This window comes from Apodemus sylvaticus, chromosome 17 (assembly GCF_947179515.1).
Source record: "Apodemus sylvaticus chromosome 17, mApoSyl1.1, whole genome shotgun sequence".
In the NCBI taxonomy this organism is placed as follows: Eukaryota; Metazoa; Chordata; class Mammalia; order Rodentia; family Muridae; genus Apodemus; species Apodemus sylvaticus.
Genome location: NC_067488.1, coordinates 44239693 through 44262231, shown reverse-complemented (window position 1 = coordinate 44262231; position 22539 = coordinate 44239693). Strand labels below are relative to the sequence as shown.

General features: G+C 45.2%; 4 protein-coding genes across 4 annotated transcripts in view; all 4 read left to right on the top strand.

Moving 5' to 3' along the window:
- The first annotated feature begins 6780 nt into the window (after positions 1–6780).
- LOC127667282 (lymphocyte antigen 6A-2/6E-1-like) lies at positions 6781–11336 on the top strand. The gene is made up of 4 exons (XM_052160252.1): positions 6781–6871; positions 7116–7213; positions 8148–8264; positions 10736–11336. The coding sequence occupies exons 2-4, from the start codon at positions 7144–7146 to the stop codon at positions 10951–10953; spliced, it is 405 nt and encodes a 134-aa protein (XP_052016212.1). The 5' UTR covers positions 6781–6871; positions 7116–7143; the 3' UTR covers positions 10954–11336.
- Positions 6785–22539, top strand: part of LOC127667283 (lymphocyte antigen 6A-2/6E-1-like) — a 141039-nt gene continuing 125284 nt past the window's right edge. Inside the window, exon 1 of the mRNA XM_052160254.1 lies at positions 6785–6871. The gene's annotated coding sequence lies outside the window, so the exon portion shown is untranslated. The remainder of the gene's footprint in view (positions 6872–22539) is intronic.
- Positions 6785–22539, top strand: part of LOC127667285 (lymphocyte antigen 6A-2/6E-1-like) — a 141039-nt gene continuing 125284 nt past the window's right edge. The window contains exon 1 of the mRNA XM_052160256.1: positions 6785–6871. The gene's annotated coding sequence lies outside the window, so the exon portion shown is untranslated. The remainder of the gene's footprint in view (positions 6872–22539) is intronic.
- Positions 16181–16934, top strand: LOC127667275 (28S ribosomal protein S11, mitochondrial-like). Its single transcript, XM_052160241.1, has one exon. It carries the CDS (start codon positions 16188–16190, stop codon positions 16761–16763), a length of 576 nt encoding a protein of 191 aa, XP_052016201.1. The 5' UTR covers positions 16181–16187; the 3' UTR covers positions 16764–16934.

The window sequence follows — 22539 nt, the reverse complement described above, 5'->3', positions numbered from 1 at the left end:
TATACTCTAGGCTGTTCTCTTCTAGGTTTTTGCCCTCTTTAGTCTTTGCTACATAAACATTCACTTGCTGGCATATTTTACACTGTTCTATTATCTCTCTGACCCAAAGCCTGAGTCATAAATACATACTTTAGGTCCCTTAACTGCCTGGACAAGCTTTTTATCCCATTGATGCGTCTATCCGTGTACTTGGCCTAGTAAGTCTTTTGTTTATTTTCTGGGGAGTATCGTTCTCTCTTCTTGTGTGTGCCTTCTCTTAATAATTGCTAGGTGGCTAGCAATCTGAGTCTTTTTTTTCTTCAGCATATTCTAAGTGAGGCCTTACCTTAGTTCAGTCCCATTTCACAGTGGGTGTCTCTTACAGGCCCATAACCAGTACAGGCTCCTGCATAGCCACTTCCAGAGTCACTTGACCTGCCTGGTTATTGTCCACTGAGTCTTTTCCCTTCTGACATCCTGGGCAGTGACTAATACTCGCCATTGCCAGCTTCATTAGGGCGTCCAAGCGGTCCAAGATTTCCTGTCTGTTTCCTCTTATGTGAGCAGTCCTCCCTCTTGGCATACAGCCCTGTGGACATGGGCTGTGACAAAGGCATACCTGCTATCCACATGGATGTTAATGGTAAGGGCAATTAGCGCCACTTTCTACGTTGAGTGCCAGGGGGTGGAGGTTCTGCCCAGATGACATTTGTGCCGTCCACCACAGCAGCACCTGCTCGTCTCTGACCTTCGTGGAGAAAACTGCTCCCGTCTGTAGATTCGACTTTCGGCAGGGGTCACTCTCTCCTCTTGGGCAAGTTAGCTGTGGTCCATTGTGCTGGAAGTGTATCTGTGCCTCCATTTTGGAGAGTATGTCTCGCTCTAACAGACAGTAGGGACAGTCTGGGGTGACCCTAAATAAATGGGCTACCCATCCCATCCCTAGGTCCACTGTTCTTCGGGTAGTCCATGAATACATTTTGGTGCCACTGGCTTCTTGAACCAAGATCTTTTCTTGAAAACAGGGTCATTGTTTTCCATGAGATAGTCAATTTTAAGGGGTTTTTCTATATATTTCTTGAATTTTACCAGAAATGTTTTCCATGTAAATTTTCAATTTTATCTGAAAATGTTTATAATTCCACCTTCAATCAACTTAGAATTATCTTTATCCCTATCACTTTATCTGCATAATGTCCATGATAATGTTTAATTTTAGCATGTTTTTCTATATATTTCTTCAATTTTATCAGAAATATTTTCCATGTAAATCTTCAAGTTTATCAGAAAATGTTTATAATTCCACTTTCAATAAACATAGGAATACTTTTATGCCTACTATTATTATATCTCTATAAAAATTTCCATGATAATCTTCAAAAAATAATAAAGTGAAGAAGTGGAGAGGAAAAAAAAAGAAGAGATCAAGGCATGGAGGTGTGCAGAGATAACTACCTGAAGAGTGGGGGAGAGGGTGCCACCTGCTGGCCAAGAAGAGGAACTAGCTCTGCCCACAATGCTCTAGGGATCTAGCCTCCAACCCTCTCTGTAAGCAGGTCTGTCCTTGAACTTGAGGTCCTTCGGTGCTGGGATCACAGACCTGTTCTCATTCCCTGTGAAAAGGATTTATTTGGAAAAGCAGAACATCAATAAGGTTCTGTAATAAGTAGGAAGAATCAAGGGGTAATAGTCAACCAAAATGCAGGATATGAGGTCCACACACAAACACAGTGATGATTTTATAGACTACCAATGAAGAGCAAGATGAAGCGAAGGGGACAGTACTTTTACAATAACCTAAAGAAGAAGCAGACACCCAGGAATAGGTTGAAACAAAAGGGCAACTGGGTAAACAACCCCTTACCTGATGTTTTCACTAGTGTGCTTGAAAAACACCTCAATTTAGGAATTTCTTTGTTGTTACTCTAAAAATGTCATCATATTGATACATGGAACTTTGGATGGTTTGGTTTCAGACCCTGGGTACAAGGGACTGAGGTGCATATTTTACATCCCAAAGCAGACCTGGCCTCTATGTTCTCCCAGCATCCCTCAGTCCTTACCTGGTATACCCTGTCCCCAACCCTGAACCTTCCAGCCAGAGGCTGGGCTGCCTTTCCTCAGAGGCTCTTCCATATACAATGCTGACATTTTGGTCTCTCCTCCTGATTTTTTTTCTCGCTTTCTCTTCCTCTTGCTCTCATTCTTGCTCTCCCTGTCTTTTGAATTTTCTTGATTTCTTTCTCTCTCTCTCCTCTCAGCCACTTCTCTGGCCTTGATCCTTGTTGCCAGTGAACCTGCCTGAGAGTATCTTTCCAATATAAACCAATATATATATAATTCAAAATCTTACTTGAATTGGCTTATTTCGCTGACAGAGAAATAAGTTATCAGATTTAACCTAAGGCTTTCCTCCAGACCATCCTCATTAATATTTGGTTTCAGAATGAACTCTCTTTTTATCCTCTTTGAGGGGAGAGATGAATTTTTGTGTCAAGAATTCCATTTTGTGTTCAAAGCTTCCATGGTCTCCAAACCCACTGTAACAGAAATTTCTGGAAGCTCACCAGAGATGACCACTCACACATTTACAGCCAGTGTAGAGGCAATTGAAAGGCTTTCTTCCGGATATTTGGGACCACACCCAAGTATTGGGCACCTAGCTGTGGCTCTGAGTGTCTAGAATGTAGAATTTTTAAAGGTTGACACCACATCCTGGCATCTAAGCACAGGGGGCTTTGAAGAAGAAATCAGTCTGAAACAAGCAGTTATAACAGAAGCTAAGAAGACAAGTTAGCCAGCAGGGCATACAGGAGGTTGTTTCACACAAACAGGCAGTTTTAATAAAGGCTAGGATAAGTTAGCTAGGACATCCTGACCTTTGGTTCCTAGAATAAAGCAAGGTAGTTTTCAGTGGATTCTCCATCAAGGAGATGAGATTCTGGTTAAATCTGGAATGGCCTTAGCAGGGGTACAAAATGGAGGAAACTCAGCTCTGTCTTCCCTCATCACACAGACGATAGAGATACAGAGCAAGTGTTTTCAGAATCAGAACGGACTGACTTTTGTAAAGCTCTAACTCACATAAATAACAAGAAAAGAGTGTATGAAAATGGCCACGAGGCTGTGAAGGGAAGAATCTAGTGCTTATGATTGGTCATGAACCAGCACAAAGCACCACCTGTTATTCACATGAAAGGCTCCAGTGTGGATGCTTCCCCATGGCTGCTGACCCTCAGACTGGCTGCACACTGTTGGGTAACCTGAGGAGAAGAAGACCACTAGAGAAGAAGACCCCTACCACAGTTTGGAGCCACATTTGAAACAGGCTTGAAGTGTATAGGGTGCATAAGAAAACTGGGTATTGACTGTTGTATTTTATAAAAAGTAAGAGAAAACTAGGGAAATGTTTAGTGGAGACTCAGGGGGTGCCTCTGTGTGCCTATGTTGAGACATCCCTTCCCCTGATGTACCAGGCACAAGACTGTAAAGTGTAAAATAGGTTTTTTAGGGCAGGGGGGAAGGGAGTTGAGAAAGTAGAGACAGAGAAAGGGAGAGAGAAAGACACACACACACACACACACACACACACACACAGAGAGAGAGAGAGAGAGAGAGAGAGAGAGAGAGAGAGAGAGAATAGAGGAGCACAGGGCAGCTATGAGAACTGGGAAAGAGATGGGGAGGGGAATGGAGAGAGAGGGAAAGAGGGGGAAGAGAGGAAGAGAACACAGTAAGAGAGTGAGGAGGGACAAGTAGCCCCTTTTATAGGGAGTCAGGCATCCCTGGTTGTTGCCAGGTAGCTGAGGGTGGAGCCTAGAAGAAATGCTGGCACTGACCACACCCCTGGACAGCTCTCCTAGAGCACTGCAGGAGTGGGGCTGCTCCCTCCAAAATCAGACTTGGGCCTACTCAACTCTACACAGACAAAAGCCAAGTCACGATGAAGCAGGCAAGTTTCTATTTCCTCACCAGAGATCTGACTTCTTAGAGATCATGTGATTGATAATCTACCAGATACACTTGGAAGCCCCTGCCACCACTGTGGCACTTCCTAAACTAACCCTTTCCTCCCCTCCCCCTGACACAAGCTATATAATCTATATAATCTAGCCCCTCTATTTCAATAAAGGAACTGTCCTTTGTACAGAGTCTTCCGAATCATTCTCACCACCCCTGCAACACCCTGCTCCCCAGCTCCTCTGCATCCTGAGACCACAGCCCGTGGAGGAGGGGCAAGTAGCATTTGGAGGAAGTACATTCAGTTAACAAGAAATCTTTGCTGTATGCATAAAGGTGGTGAGGAAGGTATATGTGGCCTTGGCTAGTTAACAGAGGTCATTCATTCTCTGAGGAGGGGAATGGGCTTAGCTAAGGTTGGACCTCTTCAGTGTGACAGCAGTCAGGCGTCTGGCTGAGTTGAAAGGCAAGAAAGGGGACTGGGTACATTTTTGTCTTCCATGCAGCCCTCTCTGCAGAGGGCGTGGCTTCTCTAACACAAGCCTGGCAACATCTGGTACCTCTGACTCTAAGATCATTCAAGTGCACTGTTGTCCTCTCCCCAAGAGTTAATTTAAGTGGCCTGTTGGTAACTTGGGCAGGAGTCCACCACTAAGGGAAGCTGGCTCCCCAGCAGAGGTGCTGGGTGGAGAGTGGAGGACTCATGAGAACCCCTCCTGTAAGACATTTAGAGAAACAGTGAGCTGCCCTGTGGTTATATGGCCTTTTATTCAAAAGGGTACTGGACAGAACTCTCTATACTCAGAAGGGAGGACTGTCACCTGGGGTTCCAGCCATTACTCCTTCCTGTTCTCCTCCAACCACAAGTGGTCTCAGAAGATGCTAGAATATACAGGAAACAGGATTAACTGAAAGAGGGACTCCACACACTGCTTCTATGACGGGGTGTGACTTGATGGTGTCATAGCTGCTCAGATATTATGCATGTTCCTGTAAGTGGCCTTGCTCATCCTATGTAAAACAGCCACATAAACTCATTAGATGATGAATTTGGGGGAGATTGTGACTTGGATCTGTCATTGATCCCGATGTTTGTTGGCAGAGGCTTGCTGTCTGCTGCTCTTTGCGTCACCTTAACGTGTTCATGTGTGAGCCAGTGCCTGGGGCTGCATGAGAAGGAATTACAAAGAAAACTTTTTTTGCCTGATCCTCCTGCCTCTGTGCTGGGTTATGCGAGATTGGTGGCAAACGTGGTTTGCTTCCATGATATATTACAGGGAAACAAGGAAAGGATTTTGTAATGGTGTTCGGACAGAGGCCCTGGAATGTAACAAAATTTTAACATAACCATTGTGTCTTGCATGAATTCTGGAGGGTTGGCACTGAGGAGTAGAAGCAGTCTTCAGGTTTGATATGCAGTCCTGGAGAGGCTGATTCCCCACTGCTCTCTGAGAACCCTGACTTGAGGCTACATTGTGTCTCTTTCTTTGATCAATCATCCTGTATAACCCACAACATTGACAGTGGAGTTGGATGTACATGTGGAACCACCCGGAGATGACAGAAAGAACGAGACTCTTGATTCAGCCCTGTGGCTTCCCTCAGGAGAATCGGCCTGATGGTCCCTGGGCCTCTGGCTTCCTTCACTTTGCGGCCTTGCCTGCTGAAGAGGACACACTCAGCTTCACAGACTCTGGGGTCCATTGTGGGACTCCGTTGTCCTCTGAGCGTACCTGTTCTTTGCTGTGGTGTCATCTCAGGATGATTCCCAGCTCAGGTCTCCTTCTGTGCCCAGCCTTCCATCTCTAAGATGTATCAGTGCCTTGTAGACACCTCTGTGGGCTCCTCACTGCCCTCTAAGCTCCATGAGGTTAGGAGACTCAGACTCTGGCTTGCTGTGGGGGCCCTGCTGCTCATCCCAGGGCTGGGCCACAGATGCCATCAATATTTGAGAAATTAGTAAGGTTTTAGTTACTAAAATATGATGCCACATGGTGGTGCTATTAAGGTCATTAATTTCCACTCTAGTTGTCAGTAAGTTCTTCGATCAGGATTTGTAAGACACGTTGGACTAAGACCTCATAGATGTAGGGACAGGAGACATACAGACTAAAGCAGGGAGAATGAGCATGTGGCTTCTTCATGGAGGCTTCTGGGCAGCAGGGACACTGCGGTCATTCCTCCTCTGTATAAGACAACCTTGTGCCATGAAAAGCGTCCCTGGCTCCAGATATCAGATGCTAACAGCACCCGCAGCCCCATCCATCACCCAAACACAGCAGACACTGCTTAGTACCTTCCATCCCAGTTGTCAGTGAGTTCGTCGATCAGGATTCTAACTGTGACTGCAAGACCCTGTTGGGAACTTGCTCACCAGATCCAGTCTCCAAGTAAATGTCAGTCGTTTTTCTTCTTATAAAAAGGAGGGCTCTGGGCTCTGAGCCACTGCAGCCTTTCCTGTCTATTTAGAAACAGGAAAAAGCCAGGTGTTAGTGCCTACAGGAACAGCTGGGGCACATGCCTTTGATAGCTAGTGGAGCCAGCCTGGTCTACAGAGCAAGTTGGAGGTCAGCCAAAGCTACATAGAGAAACTCTGTCTCAAAAAAACAGAAAACATGAAACAAAATAAAACCCAAAAAAAGGCTCAGCAAGGGCTTCCTTCCCTTGCTTTCTGAATTGCAACAACAAGCTAACCATGGCCCTGCACTTCTGCCTCTCAGTCTTCCAGCACCCTGGTCCCTCCCCAACTGCTGTACAAATCTGGCCAAGTCTTACACAGTAAACATGTTGACGTGAAGGAAGTTAACTACCAGAACACCCCCCTCCCCCTCTTCAGGATTCCAGAGGGGAGGAGCTGAGGGGAAGGAAAGGACTTACTTCAGTCCACATCTCACAGAACTTTCCACTGTGCCTCAAGCTGGTCAGAGAAGAAGTAAGGACTGGGGTCAGGAGGGAGCTGCTGGGTGGCAGAGGGAAGAGCCCTCTGGATAGGGCTGTGGGTGGGAGTGTGGGATTAGGAAGGAAAAGCTGGCTGGGTCGAGGATGAGGGAAGCAGGCAGACATGTGTGCCCTGGGGAAAGCCGTGTGGAGGGTGGAGGGAGGGAAGAGTGGATGCCTGAGCCCTGTGAGAGCCCAGGGTGTGACTGGGGCTCTGCTAACTGGCTCCAACTTCCAAGGTTTTACCTGTGCACCCCTTCTCTGAGGATGGGCAGTTCTCATGCTACAAAGTCCTGTGTGCTCATCCTTCTTGTGGCCCTACTGTGTGCAGAAAGAGGTGAGGTGGAAAATGAGAGAGGGGCAGGAGGGTACAATGGAGATGGAAAAGGGCCTCAGGGATGTGGGTACACCTGCACTTCCATTGTGTGCCTTGTGAGAGAGGTGTGCTGGGGTCAGGGGATTGGGGATGGGCTTGTGATGGGTGAATCCTCCCTTGCTGGGTGCTTACTGGGTCTGTAACCTGCCAGTGCCTGACTTACAAACATCACCACAAACCAGAAGGACTCTTGGATGTCACTACCTCTGCCACCAGCTCTGGGCACCAGAGCAGCCTGTCCTTAGACTCTACCCTGCTGCCCTGGCCTCCCAGTCCAGCCACTGGCCTGTGTGCACACAAACTGACTGAGGCTTCTTTTCCTCCCCAGCTGCCAAGACAAGGGGTTTGGAATCCTTAACTCTTGGCATTTAACTTTTTTCTTATGCCCAGCCCATGCCACACGAGTCACCAGTGCTAGAGCTTCCCTACTCTAGGAGGTCTGAGCTCTCAGACACCCCTGTACTTCTGGTTACATCTGTGTTGCTGGAAGCCTCATGGTGAGCCTCAGCTTTGAGCTGGACTCTGGGAAGTTCAGTGCTCTGTCATGATCAGTTCAGAACAGCCCTCCCCATCTGGGGGCCCAGTACCTCCTCACACACTCACTGCTTCTGCAGACATTTGGTACTTATGTCTTCCCAACATGGTGGCTGTCTCTCTAATACCTCTTGGGGTCCAGGTCTCTCCTGTGGGGCTGCCTAGCTGAGACAGCAGCACTGAGTGTATTTGAACAATGGTGGCTCTTGGTTCACTTTTGCTTTTGGTGGTAATGACTGGGCAGTAACGTCCTAGTTCTGTCCTAGCATCCAGCAGCTGAGTGGAAGTAAACACATTGAAGAGGAGAGGTTGGGTCTAGGAAGGGCGTCCCCCAGCCCTCATGTTTTGGCTTCTTTCTCAGCTCAGGGGCTGGAGTGCTACCAATGCATGGGGGTCCCACTTGGGACTTCCTGCCCATCAGTTACCTGCTCCTACACTGATGGATTCTGCATTTATCAGGAGGCAGAAGTTACTGAAGGTAAGTTCCCTGTGGCCTCTATAAAGGTGGGTGAGGGTGGCTTGGGAGAAAAGGTCAGGTCTGTCACTTGCTGTGGGCCATGGCTCCCCTCCCTCCAAGTAGAGCTTCCTGGGGTTGGAGTGGGGACTCCTGCAAAGTGGAGGCTGTTAGGGTCCAGGGATGCACTGGGATGTGGACCATAAAGCAGGGCTGCCCATTGGCATGCATGGTGTTCATCGTTGCCCTCGGGTGCCAGTGTAGTCATGTGATGCTCCTGCCCATACGTTATATCCAGGGTCTCACTGACAGCAGGGGAACTGGAAGCATCCAGTGAGTGTTTGCACATAATGGAGGAATCTGGGGCTTAGGCTGAAGGAATGACCTAGCAATGTTGATAGAAAGAGACCTTAGGACACATCAGATCCTTCAAAGTGCCAGTCTCCAGGCATATCCTCCAGATAGACAAGGCAGGAGCACCTCTACCCTGCTATCGAGTTTCCTGTTCCTGAACACACCCTGCCTGTCTCCTGGAGCAGGTCTCCTAGATATAACTGCCTGGGGAAGTACAAGAGTCTGAGAGGCTGGTTGTCCTTTCTGCTGTGCCACTGTGAGATCTTACACTGTGCTTTGTCTTTGTGTGGTGTTTGTTTGTTTGTGTGTTTGTCTATAATATGGGTACATGTGTATGAATGTATGTAATATAATGTATGTAAAGCTCAGGGACAACCTTACGTACCATTCCTCATTGGTGATATAGTGGTGAGCATAGCTGCCTTCCAAGCAGTTGACCTGGGTTCAATTCCCGGCCAACGCACCAATGAAGGATGATGAAGGATTCAGCAGGATGATGAAGTAGGGGGAATATAAGGGGTTAGGTGAGAATATAGGTGAGTTAGGCGAGTGTGGCTAGGCGGCGTGGGAGAAGGTGTCCAGGCGGGCCCTTGCCTGGGCACCTCTGCCCCTAAGGGACCACACACACACAGACATGGTATAGAATAGAGTTTATTCAGAATAGGGGATGGCAGTTAGTGGGAGAGAGAGAGAGAGAGAGAGAGAGAGAGAGAGAGAGAGAGAGAGAGAGAGGAGGAGGCCGGCCATGACCACGTGGAGGGGGGGAAAGAGAGCCCCAGGGGCAGAGAGGTGAGAGTATGTGGGAGAGCGGAGAGCAAAGAGAGAGAGGAGGAGCAAGTAGCCCCTCTTATAGTGGGCCAGATCTCTGGGGCGGGGCATACCTGGCTATTGCCAGGTAGGTGTGGGGTGGAGCTTACACAAAACCCCAACACTCAGGCACTGTCTACTTGTTTTATTCAAATGAATTTTTGGTTCTCTTGGAGGTGGAATTACAGATGGTTGTAAACCACCCTGTGTGGTCCTTGTGATCAAACCCTGGACTTCTGTAAGAACAACAGGCGCTTTTAAGTGTTGAGCCATGTCTCCAGTCCTAACCTCCTTGTTTTTGAAAACAAGACCTTTTTTTTGTTTTGATTTGTTTTGTTTTGTTTTTCAAGACAGGGTTTCTCTGTGTAGCCCTGGCTGTCCTGGAACTCACTCTGTAGACCAGGCTAGCCTCGAACTCAGAAATCCGCCTCTGCTTCCCAGTGGCTGGGTTTAAAGGCATGCACCACCACTGCCCATCGAGACAAGATCTTTCACTGGGACCTAGGACTTTCCAAGTATGCTGGGGAAGGGGAGGATTGAGGGAGCAGAGAGTTCCTAGGACCTCCAGATGCCCTCTCCTGTCCCCCCCCCAGCACAGAGATCCTAACCAGCTCTCCCATGATGCCTGGCTCTTACATGGTTGCTGGGGATTGAACTTGAGTCCTCATGCTTCCACATGGCAAGCACTCCTCTGACTGAGCTGCTTACCAGCACATCACATGTAAGGGCGCATGTGTGGACATGTGTGGATGTCAGGCACTCAGGAGGTACAAGTGTGTGGGACCCAGAAGTTGATACGAATCTCCTCTGACAATTATATTGTTTACTGAGGCAGGGTCCCACACTGAACCCCAAGCTTGCAAGTTGAGATGGTCTAGCCTGTGAGCTCACCTCAGGATCTCCATCTTTGTGTCCTGATCACAGAGATACAAGTAGGCCACCATGGCTGCCCATCTCTTGATGTGCTCTAGTGATCAGGACTGGGGCTCATGCTTGTGCACACAAGCACTTTATCCGCCAAGACCCCTTACCAGCCCACTGTTATGATTTTTGTTTGGTTCATTTGTTATTTGAGATGGGGTCTCACTCAAACCACAGGATAGGCTACAAGTCGACATGTAGGCCAGTTTAGGATTGAATTTATAAAAATTCTCCTGCCTCAGTCTTCCAAATTCTGGGATTATAAATCTGAGCTATCTTGTCTGGCTTCCACATGCCTTGGAGACAACTCTGGGCCATCCAGAGCTATCCACATCCTGGTCACATGTGGCCCAGACATTGGGCCGCTCTCTTGTCCCTGTATAAGATGTGAATCACTCTCTGATGTCTTGCAGGCTCTCAAAGACTAAAAGTAAAGAACAGTTATTGCCTTCCTTCCTGCCCTGATAAATCTGAAAATATGCCAAGCCTGCTTCCTTCTGTCAAGGTGAAGACTTCCTGCTGTAAGAAAGACCTCTGCAATGCGGCAGTTCCCACTGGAGGCAGCACCTGGACCATGGCAGGGGTGCTTCTGTTCAGCCTGGGCTCAGTCCTCCTGCAGACCTTGCTGTGATGGTTCTTCCAATGACCCCCCACCCTTGTCCTTTGATCCTCCTGTGTAACCACTGCTTCCTGGAGCCCTCTAGTGATGAATTATGAGTTAAAGAAGCTCTGAGGTGGGGGTAGGTAGTGGAACACCTTGTTTCTACTTTATATCCCTGCTGGGTGGGTGCCCCACCCTTCTCTAGGGCTTTCAGATCTGTGCTTCCTGGAATACGATTTTGTTTTGGCTTGCTAACCTTGTCCATTTAGGCATGTGGTCAGCACAGGGAAGAGGTAGAATTCCAAGGTTGTATGCCATCACTATCTACACATAAGCATATGGGGTCCTGCAGAGTTCCCATGTGTGCAACTCAAAGTCCCCCTGTTGAATCTAATAAATCCTTTGTTCTCCCAGCCAAGATCTCCGATTTTCTTTTACTGCATCTGCCTACAAGTTCACATCTCTGCCATTTTGGCCAGCCATATTAGTGACCTCATGTTATCCAGCTCAGAGTTGGGTAACACTGATTTGGGCGGGGTAATCCTGGGGGAAACAAGAGGGTTCCCTCACTTCCAAAGAGCACTTACTTATGGTGGGGAAACCTAAGAGATGAGCCTTCAGTGGTGGGTAGGGGCTGTCCTGTCAGAGTCTTTTAGGCTAGAGGTGGAAGCCATTTCCTGCAGGACTCGCGGCTTGGCTCAGAGCAAACAAAACCTCACACTGCCTCTCCTGGAGTCCTAGTCTAAATTGCATACTGCCACACCAACCCCAGTAGATTCTGTGTGACAAAAAAGTTCCACAGGCTAAGGCATTTGACTCAGAAGGCAAGAAAATCTCCCGGGGAGGCCGTGGAACTAACTCTCCAGATTGGAGGATAATTCTGAGCCTATAGTTCTCAAAAGCAGTTTACTCTAAACTTCCTCTTTTCCCCTCTTCACAAAGGTATCCTAATGGCCAGGCCGATAATCCGTTCTTTGAAGTAGACTCTCTGATGGCAAACTCTTTTTTTAAGAATTGCAAAGCTTTGCCTCATAGTCATTTACATAATTCCAACCTTCCAACAACATGCAGGTTTATATGGCTATGTGTATATAGATGAGGGTGACTCTGACACTGGGGTATGGAAAGCATTGATTAAGTCTATAAGCTTTTACAGGGTAAAAGCTAAATGTTAGATAAGAATTTCTCACAAAAACTCATTAAGACCCAGGGGGTATAAGAAACTTCAAACTCTTTGAAGGTTTACTGTTAACTATAAGTGACTCTGTATTCTAATTAGGAAGTTTGATGGCATCTGTAAATTGATCCTCTAAATCTGTTCCGTGGGAAACATTATACCTGATTGATTTTGCATTTCCTTGTGCCATATGGTTATGATAATTGTGCCTGCCTCACTGGCTACAGTTTTTGAAATGGTAATACCAACTCTTCATGTATAAAAATCCTTACTTTAGAGCTCCTAAATACATTCAGATTCAAGGGGCCTCTGTGATTGTTTCTGTTTGTCACTTGCTGAACCTGTTTCTCTCCTGAAATCCAAAGTTCCCCCTCCAATCTAAATCGTCCCGGCTGGGACCATCCTTGGCAGGATACCCCCACTGGGAAGGCCTGATTTGATACATTGACAACTAGGGGACCATCATGGGGCAATGAAATCATGAGTCTGGAGTTTTCTTCCATATTTGGCCTTGATTCTGTTGCAGTCTCTTCTGGCCTCTGCTTCCAAGTGCTGGGTGTACACATGCCTAATCTCTATACTCCTGGCCATTCCCCGTGTGTTAAAAGGTCAGACAGCCCACCTACTTGCTGGCGGAGGCACTCAGGCCCTGCAGGAGAGCTTCCCTGATGGCATGAGCACAGGAGAGCTGGTCCTGATACTCGCCAGCTTCCACAGACTGGAGAGCTGGCCCTGACTCACATGGGCAAGGCAGCAGAGCTGGCCTTGGTAGTTTGGGTAAGGGTGAGATGGTGGGATGACCAACTCAATTACCACCCAGGGTGAGGTCCAGGGCTTAGAGTTAGCCCACCCCAACATCTATCTTCTCCATCTATGAACTGCTGGAGCACATGATGGTGCTGGTCATGCAGATCCAAAGCTATGGGATCTCCATAACATAGGGCAACAACCCCAGAGAGGAATTCTGGAACAAACTCAATACTGATAGTGTAGCAGAAGTCATTGGTCTCCAACCAGAGCAATGACTCATTGTAATGGTCATCTGGGAGTAAAGTTGTTTGAACAGGAGGGTATACTATGTGGCATACTGTGCCTCACCACAGCTACCATGTCTATATGTTTTTCCTTATTTTTTATTTTATTTTATTTTTATGTTTTGATTTGGAGATTGTAAAGGTGGAGCATGTCTATAGAGGGATGGGGAGATGAGTGTAATTGAAGTGCACCATGGGAAATTCACAAAGAATCAATAAAAAGTTTTTTTTTTTAAGTGTGGACTGTGCACTTGAAAACCTGTGGTGCAGCTGAGTGGCGAAGATGCAAAGAAAACAAGGAAAATCTTCAGAGCTCCTCAAGAAGGGGAGTGCCGGTGTGTCTGTGAAGCCCTGCTTGGGTGTGTACACACACACACACACACACACACACACACACACGCACAAAATATCTTCAGTATACATATCTTCAACAGATCTATTTCTGAGGTTCTTAGATAGAAGTGCAGTTAGAAGTCCAAACATACTCACCCTTTTCCTACCTAGAGACATCTTTAATATCTGTTATTTGATTTTGTTCTTTGTCCATCTCAGACAGTCAGATCAAAGCACAGGCCTTAGGCATGGTGAGACCTGACCCATGGGACTGAGAACCAAACCTAGCCTCCTGCTGCCCACAGTACCCTGGCTACGGTTAACTGTGTCTGCTTCCACCCCAGCAGCAGATGGGCAGGTCTTCACACACCTGTGTCTCGGCCATGACTGTCTGGAGTGACACAAAAGTAGAAGGATAAAGAGTTTTGTGTCCATGGGTAAGCACTGAGGAAGTCAGGAAAGTGAATGCGGGGACTGGATATAGTTCATGTAGATCACAACCTGGTGATCTTTTGCTGTCTGTTGAGCCAGGCTTGGCCTGCATCTTCAAGAACTAGGGTTATACTTATCTCCAACTAGTTCCCCTTGAAACCTTAACAGTTGCTTCTAGAAGCACCTAAAGAAACGTTCAACATCCTTAGTTGTCAGGGAAATGCAAATCTAAAAAAGCCTGAGATGCTACTTCACACTTGTCAGAATGGCTAAGATCAAATGCTCAGGTGACAGAAGATGCTGTCAAGGATGTAGAGAAAGAAGAACTCTCCTCTATTGCTGGTGGGTTTGCAAGCTGGTACATCATTCTGGAAATCAGTTTGGCAGCTCCTCTGAAAATTGGATATAGTACTACTTAAGGACCCAGCTATGCTACTCCTGAGAATATGCCCAGAAGATGTTCCAACAAGTAATAAGGACACATGCTACACTATGTTCATAGTAGCCTTATTTACAATCCCAAGTGCTGGGATTAAAGGAATGTGCCACCACTGCCCAGCAAAAGGATTGAATTTTAAATATGTAAAGACTGTAGGAATTTTAAAATGATTTAGGTCTTGAGAGTAAATAAGAAAATAAGGGTTAATGTGATGTGTTTGTGTGTCAACTAGAAAAGGGGTCAATTATACTGGTTTGTTTTGTGTCTCAACTGGAAACAAGCTGGAGTTATCACAGAGAAAGAAGCCTCGCTGTCCCGACCGGCGGGACCTAGTAATTCGGGGAGCCGAGGGAAACCCAAGCCTGAAAGAGAGAAACGGGCAAGAAAGAAGAGGGAGGTCAAACAAACGGGGGTTCTGTGTCAAGGCCTCTTTAATGAAATGTAAAACACCTGGTTATGAACCCTCAGTAAGAGGAAGTAGGGAGGGGCTGAGGGGGATACTAGAAGCACAGAAGGAGGAAAGGTCATCGGGGATGGATGTTGGCTGTGGCTCAAGGCATCTGCAGCTTTCCTGGAATGCTGGTTCTGCCCAGACCATCCCAGGTGTTCCGCTAGGATGAGAACCGGTTGATCAGCCTTGTGTGAAGAGGTGGGGAGGGGTTCAGCTGTAAACCGCAAGGTCGGTGAACTTTCAAGGTGAGGGCTGTTGAAACTGGTTTTCTAGGGTTTGGTCTCCGACATATCTCCCTTTTTTTCTTTCTTAAGTTGGGGGGCGGCTATGGAAAGAGGGTTGATGGAGAGCCTGTTTTAGGCTATGTGGTTTTGCCCCCACCTCCAGCACCGCAGTAACTAGGCCTTTTTAGATCCTAGTAGGGCAGGGCCTCTGCCTTAGGCTATGTAAGTTGCACCCACTCCTGGCGTCACATCCCACTCCAAAGGCTTCATCAGGCCCTTGGTGGTCGAGATGGGCATCCAGGTAGCAGACTGACAATAATCCCATCATGGAGTCACCCTGCAGCCAATAGGCTGTGTGCATCTGGCTCGTGGCACCACAATATTTCCCGTCATTGGCTACTCCACAGCTTAAGGCCCTCAGCCACTATTAGGAGCCAGAGGTCACCCTCCCTGTCATTGACGTTTCCACAGCCTACAGAACCAAGAAAGCTCTGTGCCTGTAGCAAGGGTGGAGAACTGAAGGCTGATGGTTGTGAACTGCAACTGGTCTGTTCGAGGCAGAATTGATCTGTGATTTAACGAAACTGGTTAATCTGTTAAAAGCCCAGGGGCCAAATGACAAAAGCAACAAAAGACCCACAAGGGACCCCAAAAGGCTGGGGAGCAAGGTGGAGAGCCAGGGAGAAATCTCAGCATCAGCATACTCTGGCAGCTAGCATGTTCCTTCAGCATCCTGTAGAAAGAACACAAACATGCCCTCTTCTCTACACTCAGAGTTCCCTGGCATTAAAATTTTTAAATTTTGGGGGCATATAGAGATGTGATTCTCCCTTATTTTATTATAAAAATATTGTTGTAAAGTTCTATGGGCCTGTTCCATAATATCTTGCCTCTACGAATTATGAGGAATCTCAGTAATATGACTAATATCAAATTGTTAATAAAACATCTCAAATGACTGACTATAATAATCAGTGATAATATGTCTTAATCTGATTTGGAACATTCAGTATAAAAATAACATATGTAAAAACAGTTATAACTAGAAAGCTTGAAAAGCTGTCAATGGTCATATGTATATTTTGATTAATTTTTTTGAATTGCATTTGTATAAATAATTGTAAAAGTTAAGAATTAGTAGCATTAAAAAAGAAACAATTTGGTCAATTCAGTCATGCAGGTTGTAAGAAACTCTGGGTCGTGGCTCCTGCGGTCCTGGACTGGACCTGGGATGACCAGGCGTGTGGTCATTGCCCCAGTTAAGAATATCCACACCAGAGCACCGAGGTTAGAAGACTCAGCTGCCAGGCAGAACACTGAAAAGGAAGCGGCTCCTAGTCGCTTCAGCATTTACCCTCCAGTTCTAGGACAGGAAAGTTCTCTGCGGTGGGTGGGGATGAAATTTGAGGAAGTCCCAATTGCACACATTAAAGCAACCTACAACAACACGCAGATCCAGGTAGTCTCTGCCACCAACACATCCTTGGCCTGCACCTCCTGTGGCACAGAAGGCTTTCACAATGCCAAGAAGGGCACTGGCATCGCCGCGCAGACAGCAGGCATAGCCGCAGCAGCAAAAGCCACAGGAAAGGGAGTGACCCACATCAGAGTCGTAGTGAAAGGCATGGGACCAGGACACTGGTCTGCCGTCAAAGGACTGATCATGGGGGGTTTGGAAATGATCTCAATCACCACCAACACCCCTGTCCCACACAATGGCTGCCGACCCCGGAAGGCTCGAAGGCTGTGATGGGAAGGAAGCCTGCACTTGGACCTGGCCTAAGGTCTTGACTCGGGTGGATCCTACAAAAGGCCCACTGTGGAAACTGCCGGAGCAGGCTGTTCTCGAGCCCTCCTTGGAACAGTCCTCTCCTTGCACTGAAGCTGGAAGTGCCGAGGCTAGCCTCTTGGACATGAAGGAGTGGGAACTGCAGGTCCACTGTGGCAGCTCCAGCCTGCCCTGAAAATAAAGGACTATTCTCTATAAAAAAAAAAAAAGAAGAGGAAAGAAAGAAAGAAAGAAACAATTTCAAGCAATTGTAAGCCATGAGTTTTATATGTAATTAATATATAAATCAAAAGTTTGATTTTTTAACATTTTAAAAAGAATGACTACAGCACCCAATTCAATTATCTGTGCTGAAGCAAGGGGACACTCAAAAGAATAAACATGTGATCTAATTATAGGAGCTTTACTCCCATAGTAGATGCATTTTTATAGGATGCATATATAAATCTATAACAATATAAAGACATGTATAGAGGTGAATTTTTAACAATTTATCTTTTAGACAATTATTAATTTTGCCTAAAAAAAGGCTTGCCATGTAATAAATCAACCATCAATGTTTTATAATAACCAATTTGATTGCTGTTTGAAACAAGGAACAAATGTTTTTTACCTTGAAAACAGAGGTTTAAGTCTTCCCAGGGCAAGCTTAAGATGAGGTTAATATAAGATAAAGTCAAATAATATATCATAACAACCTTTAAAAATCATTTATGTAAAAATTCTAAAAGTTCATAGTTAGGAGAAAGGCCTGTAACAAACATTCCATGAACATTATACACTGAAAAATTTAAGATCCTAGCTTCTTGTGTTGAGACAGAGATAAAACATCTTTTCTCACTTAAGGTAAGGCTATTAGCCATTCCTTGAGGAAAAACCTTCTAATGAAATTGCTTTATTGCTTCTTTAAAGTTAGAAGCAAATGATTTTATAATTGTCAGAATATAAAGCAAAAAACAACCCTTTACATCTATAATAATTTTGTATGTAGTACACAGGCCAAATGTTAATGCCTTTATAGCCTTATTGATCTTTCATAGATTTGAACTGCATTTTAAACCACACTGGGATAAGTATTTCAAGAATGTTCTTTTAGCCAAACACTCCCTAGTTGAGGCCTGCAAGGCAAAAACACAAGCTTCCTTACTGGCTTCCACTGAGGCAGCCACAAGCCTTGCAGTAATTTAAATGTAAATTTTTTGTTGTTGTTGTTGTTGTTGCCCAAGGACCTACCTTGAGTCCTTGGCAAGGACATTGCATGAGGTTCCTCAAAGTAACCATCTTCTAATCTGAGCCTTTATCTAAGACCAGACCCAAACCCACCTGTCCAGTCCAGCAAGGACATTTTGAGGATTGACTAACAAAAAGAACCTGTAATTCCAGGATTCCCTGAAATATCCTAATTGTCTCTTAGTAGTCAAAGGAGCCTGTTTGATATCAAATACATTTCCACTGAGATCTCCCTTTTAATCTTGGAGGGTTAAATTTTGCTTTTACCATTGTAGCCTATAAACTTGTGGAAAAGTGGCAATAGGCCTATAATGGCCACAGCTGTATCACTCTTAAAATTATCTTAATACAGCACAAGGTTCGTCTGCCAGTTCTTATGTTCAAGTGCATCGCAGTGTGACTTATTAAAGAGACATTATTTTAAATCGTATTTCTTATAAGTCCAATCTCCAGGCCAAGATTCACACAAAACACCATGCCAATTTAGAAGCATCTTAGAGGCCTGTATTTCCTGGGTTGCGTCATGCCACGTGTAGCTAGTTAAGATGGCTCTGACACTGAATCACCAATTTTAAACAAACCTTTTCTTAATAACAGTATACCTTTTAAATCATAACCAATTAATTTATAACTCTATAGTCAAGATATGTGAAACCTTATACCATTAAGACCAATTAAAAACAAGAATAAAGCAATTACATGAATTTCATAAGTTAAACTAAAGTTTCCCAAAACTTGAGGCTCCCTTCTCTAAAGCGGCTTTTTTCCCAGCTGTGTTTGACTCCTACTTAAGAAAGAGAGGCACCTTGAATTAGCTTCCTCTGTGTAAATTGCAGAATGGCAGGACTGCTGGCAGATAAAGCTTTTTTACCAATTTTTTTCTTTTTAACATAAAACATAAAAACAAACAATCATTCAGCCAAACAAAACAATGGACAACACAAATTGACACACATATGAACAAGTTTTGGTGCACCAAAGACAAACAACAGACAGCGAGGGAACTTGATGTCCCAAAGAGATCCAAATATCTTAACCTGAATTAAGGAGATCTCTAGTAGGCTTCAGAGAGAAAACAGGAAGTCTCCCGTTTTCCTCTCCTCACCAGGAGAGTTTTGAATTAGCTTCCAACCATTTTTTTTTTCTTTTTTTGATACCATGTCCTACACATGGAAAAACTGCTTTTCTGAAACCCTCTTTTTCTTGTTTAAGATTTAACAAGGGGAAAGAGGGATGCCTAGTCGAACACACACACCTGTGGAGAGAGGTGAGAGGGGAGGAGAACCCAGGAATTTCTTTGCAGTCCAGGTCTTACATGCTGAACCTGAGCGGTTTTTCTCCGGCCGCCTCAGCAGCTGTCTCTGACTTCCAAAGAACATTTTCTTCCTCAGAGAGCTCAGCTCGGGCCGGCTGTTCCTGCACTAACTCCATGGCTGCAGACAATTTTTTAGCAGGGAGGGATCTTATCTGCCTGGCGTGCAGGGGGAGCAATGGCCCTTATGAAAAATGGGTATTGTAACCTAGGCCTGCACGATCCATCTTGGGAGCGGTAGCTACCGGCATGGGTTTCCCCTGTCTATTTGCCTAGTCCCTGTCCAGAGAGATAGCCCTGGGAGAGCATTTGTTGAGCAATAACCTCATTGGGACTACACATAAGGACTTTCCATTTGAGAGAGAATGTCTCTTCTCCAGAGGTTAACAGGCAGACCAGGGACCACGAAGGGCTGAGTAGAGCCAGTATTTCCCTCACTGTCCTCCCAAGTCAGCAACTGTGAGCTCTGGAGAGTATTTTTTGATTGTCCAATCCCCTGAAGATGGGTCAGAGAGTCTTGCAAAGGCCAAGCTGGGGACCAAGCACTTTGCGAGATCACAGTAGAATCAGTGCCTGAGTCTAAGATGCCCTCAAAGCTTTTACCATTTATTTTAAGGCTGAGTATAGGGCAATCTCTGGTGATTGCCTGGGCCCAGTAAAGGTCTGAGGAACCTGGCTGAGAGGGGCCATGCTGAATGCTTATCGCCGGGTATAGGCTGGCGGGCCACGTGGAGGGGCTGGAGCGAGCAGCAGTCGGTTGGAATTATGGTAATGAGCTGCCTCCTCCTCCATGGTGGCTGTATTCTCAAGACCTAAAGGCTCCTTATCATGGGGTCTCTTAAAGACTGGATTAATTAATGGCATATCAGAGGGTGATGGATCCCTCGGGGGAGGGGGGTCGAGAAAGAAATGACATCAGGACAACATTGCAGTTCGAGATGTAATGTTCAGTCGGGGTCCCACAATATATATGGCAAGTCCTTTCACCAAAACTCTGTGGGTGTTGACTTCAATGTTTCACACTGGTCAGGGGTAATCTTCTTAATTCAGGAAACAGTAGGTCTGTCTGGCAGATCAAAAAGACTTCAATGTTCTGCCTCGGGCTGGCTCAGGTGTAGCTAGTGGGCAAAATAAACAGGAGGCTATGTTGTTTTAAGGAGAACAGTGGGCAGAGAACTTCAAAGGCTGAGAACTAGTCATTAGTGCTGAAGTTCGAAAATCCAGCTCAGATGCTGAGAGGGGAAGCAATTCCTCCCTTCCCATTTAATTTTAAGAAAAACCAGTGGATAAAGATCCGTCAAAAGATGGCTGGCTTATAACCAGGGAGGGAACGTATTGACCGTGACTCCCCTTAAATATTATATAATGTCTTTTGCAGAGGAGGGGTAATAGGCTTCCTTATTATTATTATAAGGACAGCCGGGAGGTGGTGGCTCACTCCTGTAATCCCAGCACTCTGGGAGGCAGACGCAGGCAGATTTCTGAGTTCGAGTCCAACCTGGTCTAAAGAGTGAGTTCCAGGACAGCCAGGGCTACACAGAGAAACCCTGTCTCGAAACAAAACAAAACAAAACAAAACAAAACGGACAGTCTCTTGACATCAACCCCTATGCAACCAGTTGTGCTTCCAGGGCACTCAGAGCCAGAAAACATGGCCCTCCCCTTGCAGTGCTTTGCCTTGTACCTCTTCTGGTGCCCATGTCTGCTTGCACGCAGATACACATAGATCTGAGTTCTATGTAGCTCCTGAAAGGAGATCCACTGGTAAAGCAAATGCCCTGTAAGTGTAAGCTGGCTGGCCCCACAGCACACCTCTCTTCAAGTCATGTGGAGCTGCTGACTTGTATCTAAAAGTGACCAGCTTGAAACACAAAGGAAGAGATTAAGAGGGAAAGCTACTTTGAATGTCTCTGGAAGGCCCATGGAAAGGTATTCAATTCTTATGTATATTAGTAGTTCTCCAAAAACAAAAGCTAACTTCTGGAGTGGAGGAGGGAGCTTTGTGAATGTCTTGTGAATGCCAGATAAGTTGGCTCATAAAGATTATTAGCAATCTTCATTATTGGAATCTCCAGTATTGGATTTATTTCTAGACCAGTCAGTCCATGATTGAGTCAACTGATCACATAAAGGCAAGAGAAGAGTTATTATAACTTCTCCTTAAGAATACTTTTTCTGTGTTAGTTTAACAGTCTCTAATTTCTCTGCCCCACAAATTCTAAAAGCTTGAAGCAAGGCAGTTTATTTAATCTGGGACATTTGACAATTAGAGTATATTCAATATAGCTCTTCTGTTACCATTGTCTGGGAACTTAGCAAGCCCACAGTCAACGTTAACTTTAGCACGCCACACCAATCACTCTGGCAGCTAGCATGCTTTTGCAGCATTCTGTGGAAAAAACATAAACAGGCCTTCTTCCCCAATATTACATACCTGATCAGGATCATGCCATATGCCAATAAGTGGATTCTTCCATCTTACCTAGGCATCAGTATGCCTAGTTATAGGATGCCATAAACACTCAGCAAGGAGTTCCTTGGCATTTAAATTTTAAATTTTTCTTAAAAATATACAAGCATAATTTAAATGATATGCAAGGGGATACAATTGTCCTTGAGGCTAATAAAGAATTAAATTGTCAAAGACATCTCAAGTATTTAATAACTTTTATTCATTAAATGGCCACTTCCATTGTCTGTTTTAATTTAAGTTGGAACACCAAGCATATACTATAATATAGGAAATAACTATGTAATTATAGAAAATAAATGAAGTATTTTTAGTTGCTTTTTTGTTAAAACAGTTGCAACTAGAAATCCTAAAAATGTATCATTAACCACATGTACATATATATATGTATATATATATTAAAACTAGAAATATGAGTATCATTTATCTGTAATAATTAATTAATATATAATTAATATATAATTAATATAATAATTAATACACACACACACACACACACACACACATATATATATATATATATATATATATATATATATATATATATATATATATATATGTAACCAGAAACTCTGCGAGGCCTGTAAGACAAAAGCAACATCTCACAAGCCTCTATTAAGGCAGCTCTGAACTTACAACTCAAATGTAAATATCTTTTGATCTGAGTTTATTGTCTCTAAGTCCAGACCCACACCCACAGATCTTGCATGGCAGTAGCCTGCAGC

Excerpts from the sequence above, each read along its gene's own strand:
- LOC127667282 (XM_052160252.1), top strand. The coding sequence starts at position 7,144 with ATGGGCAGTTCTCATGCTACAAAGTCCTGTGTGCTCATCCTTCTTGTG. Across the intron at positions 7,214-8,147 it reads CCTACTGTGTGCAGAAAGAG|CTCAGGGGCTGGAGTGCTAC; the intron begins GTGAGGTGGAAA and ends CTTCTTTCTCAG. Across the intron at positions 8,265-10,735 it reads GGAGGCAGAAGTTACTGAAG|GCTCTCAAAGACTAAAAGTA; the intron begins GTAAGTTCCCTG and ends GATGTCTTGCAG.
- LOC127667275 (XM_052160241.1), top strand. The coding sequence starts at position 16,188 with ATGCAGGTTGTAAGAAACTCTGGGTCGTGGCTCCTGCGGTCCTGGACT.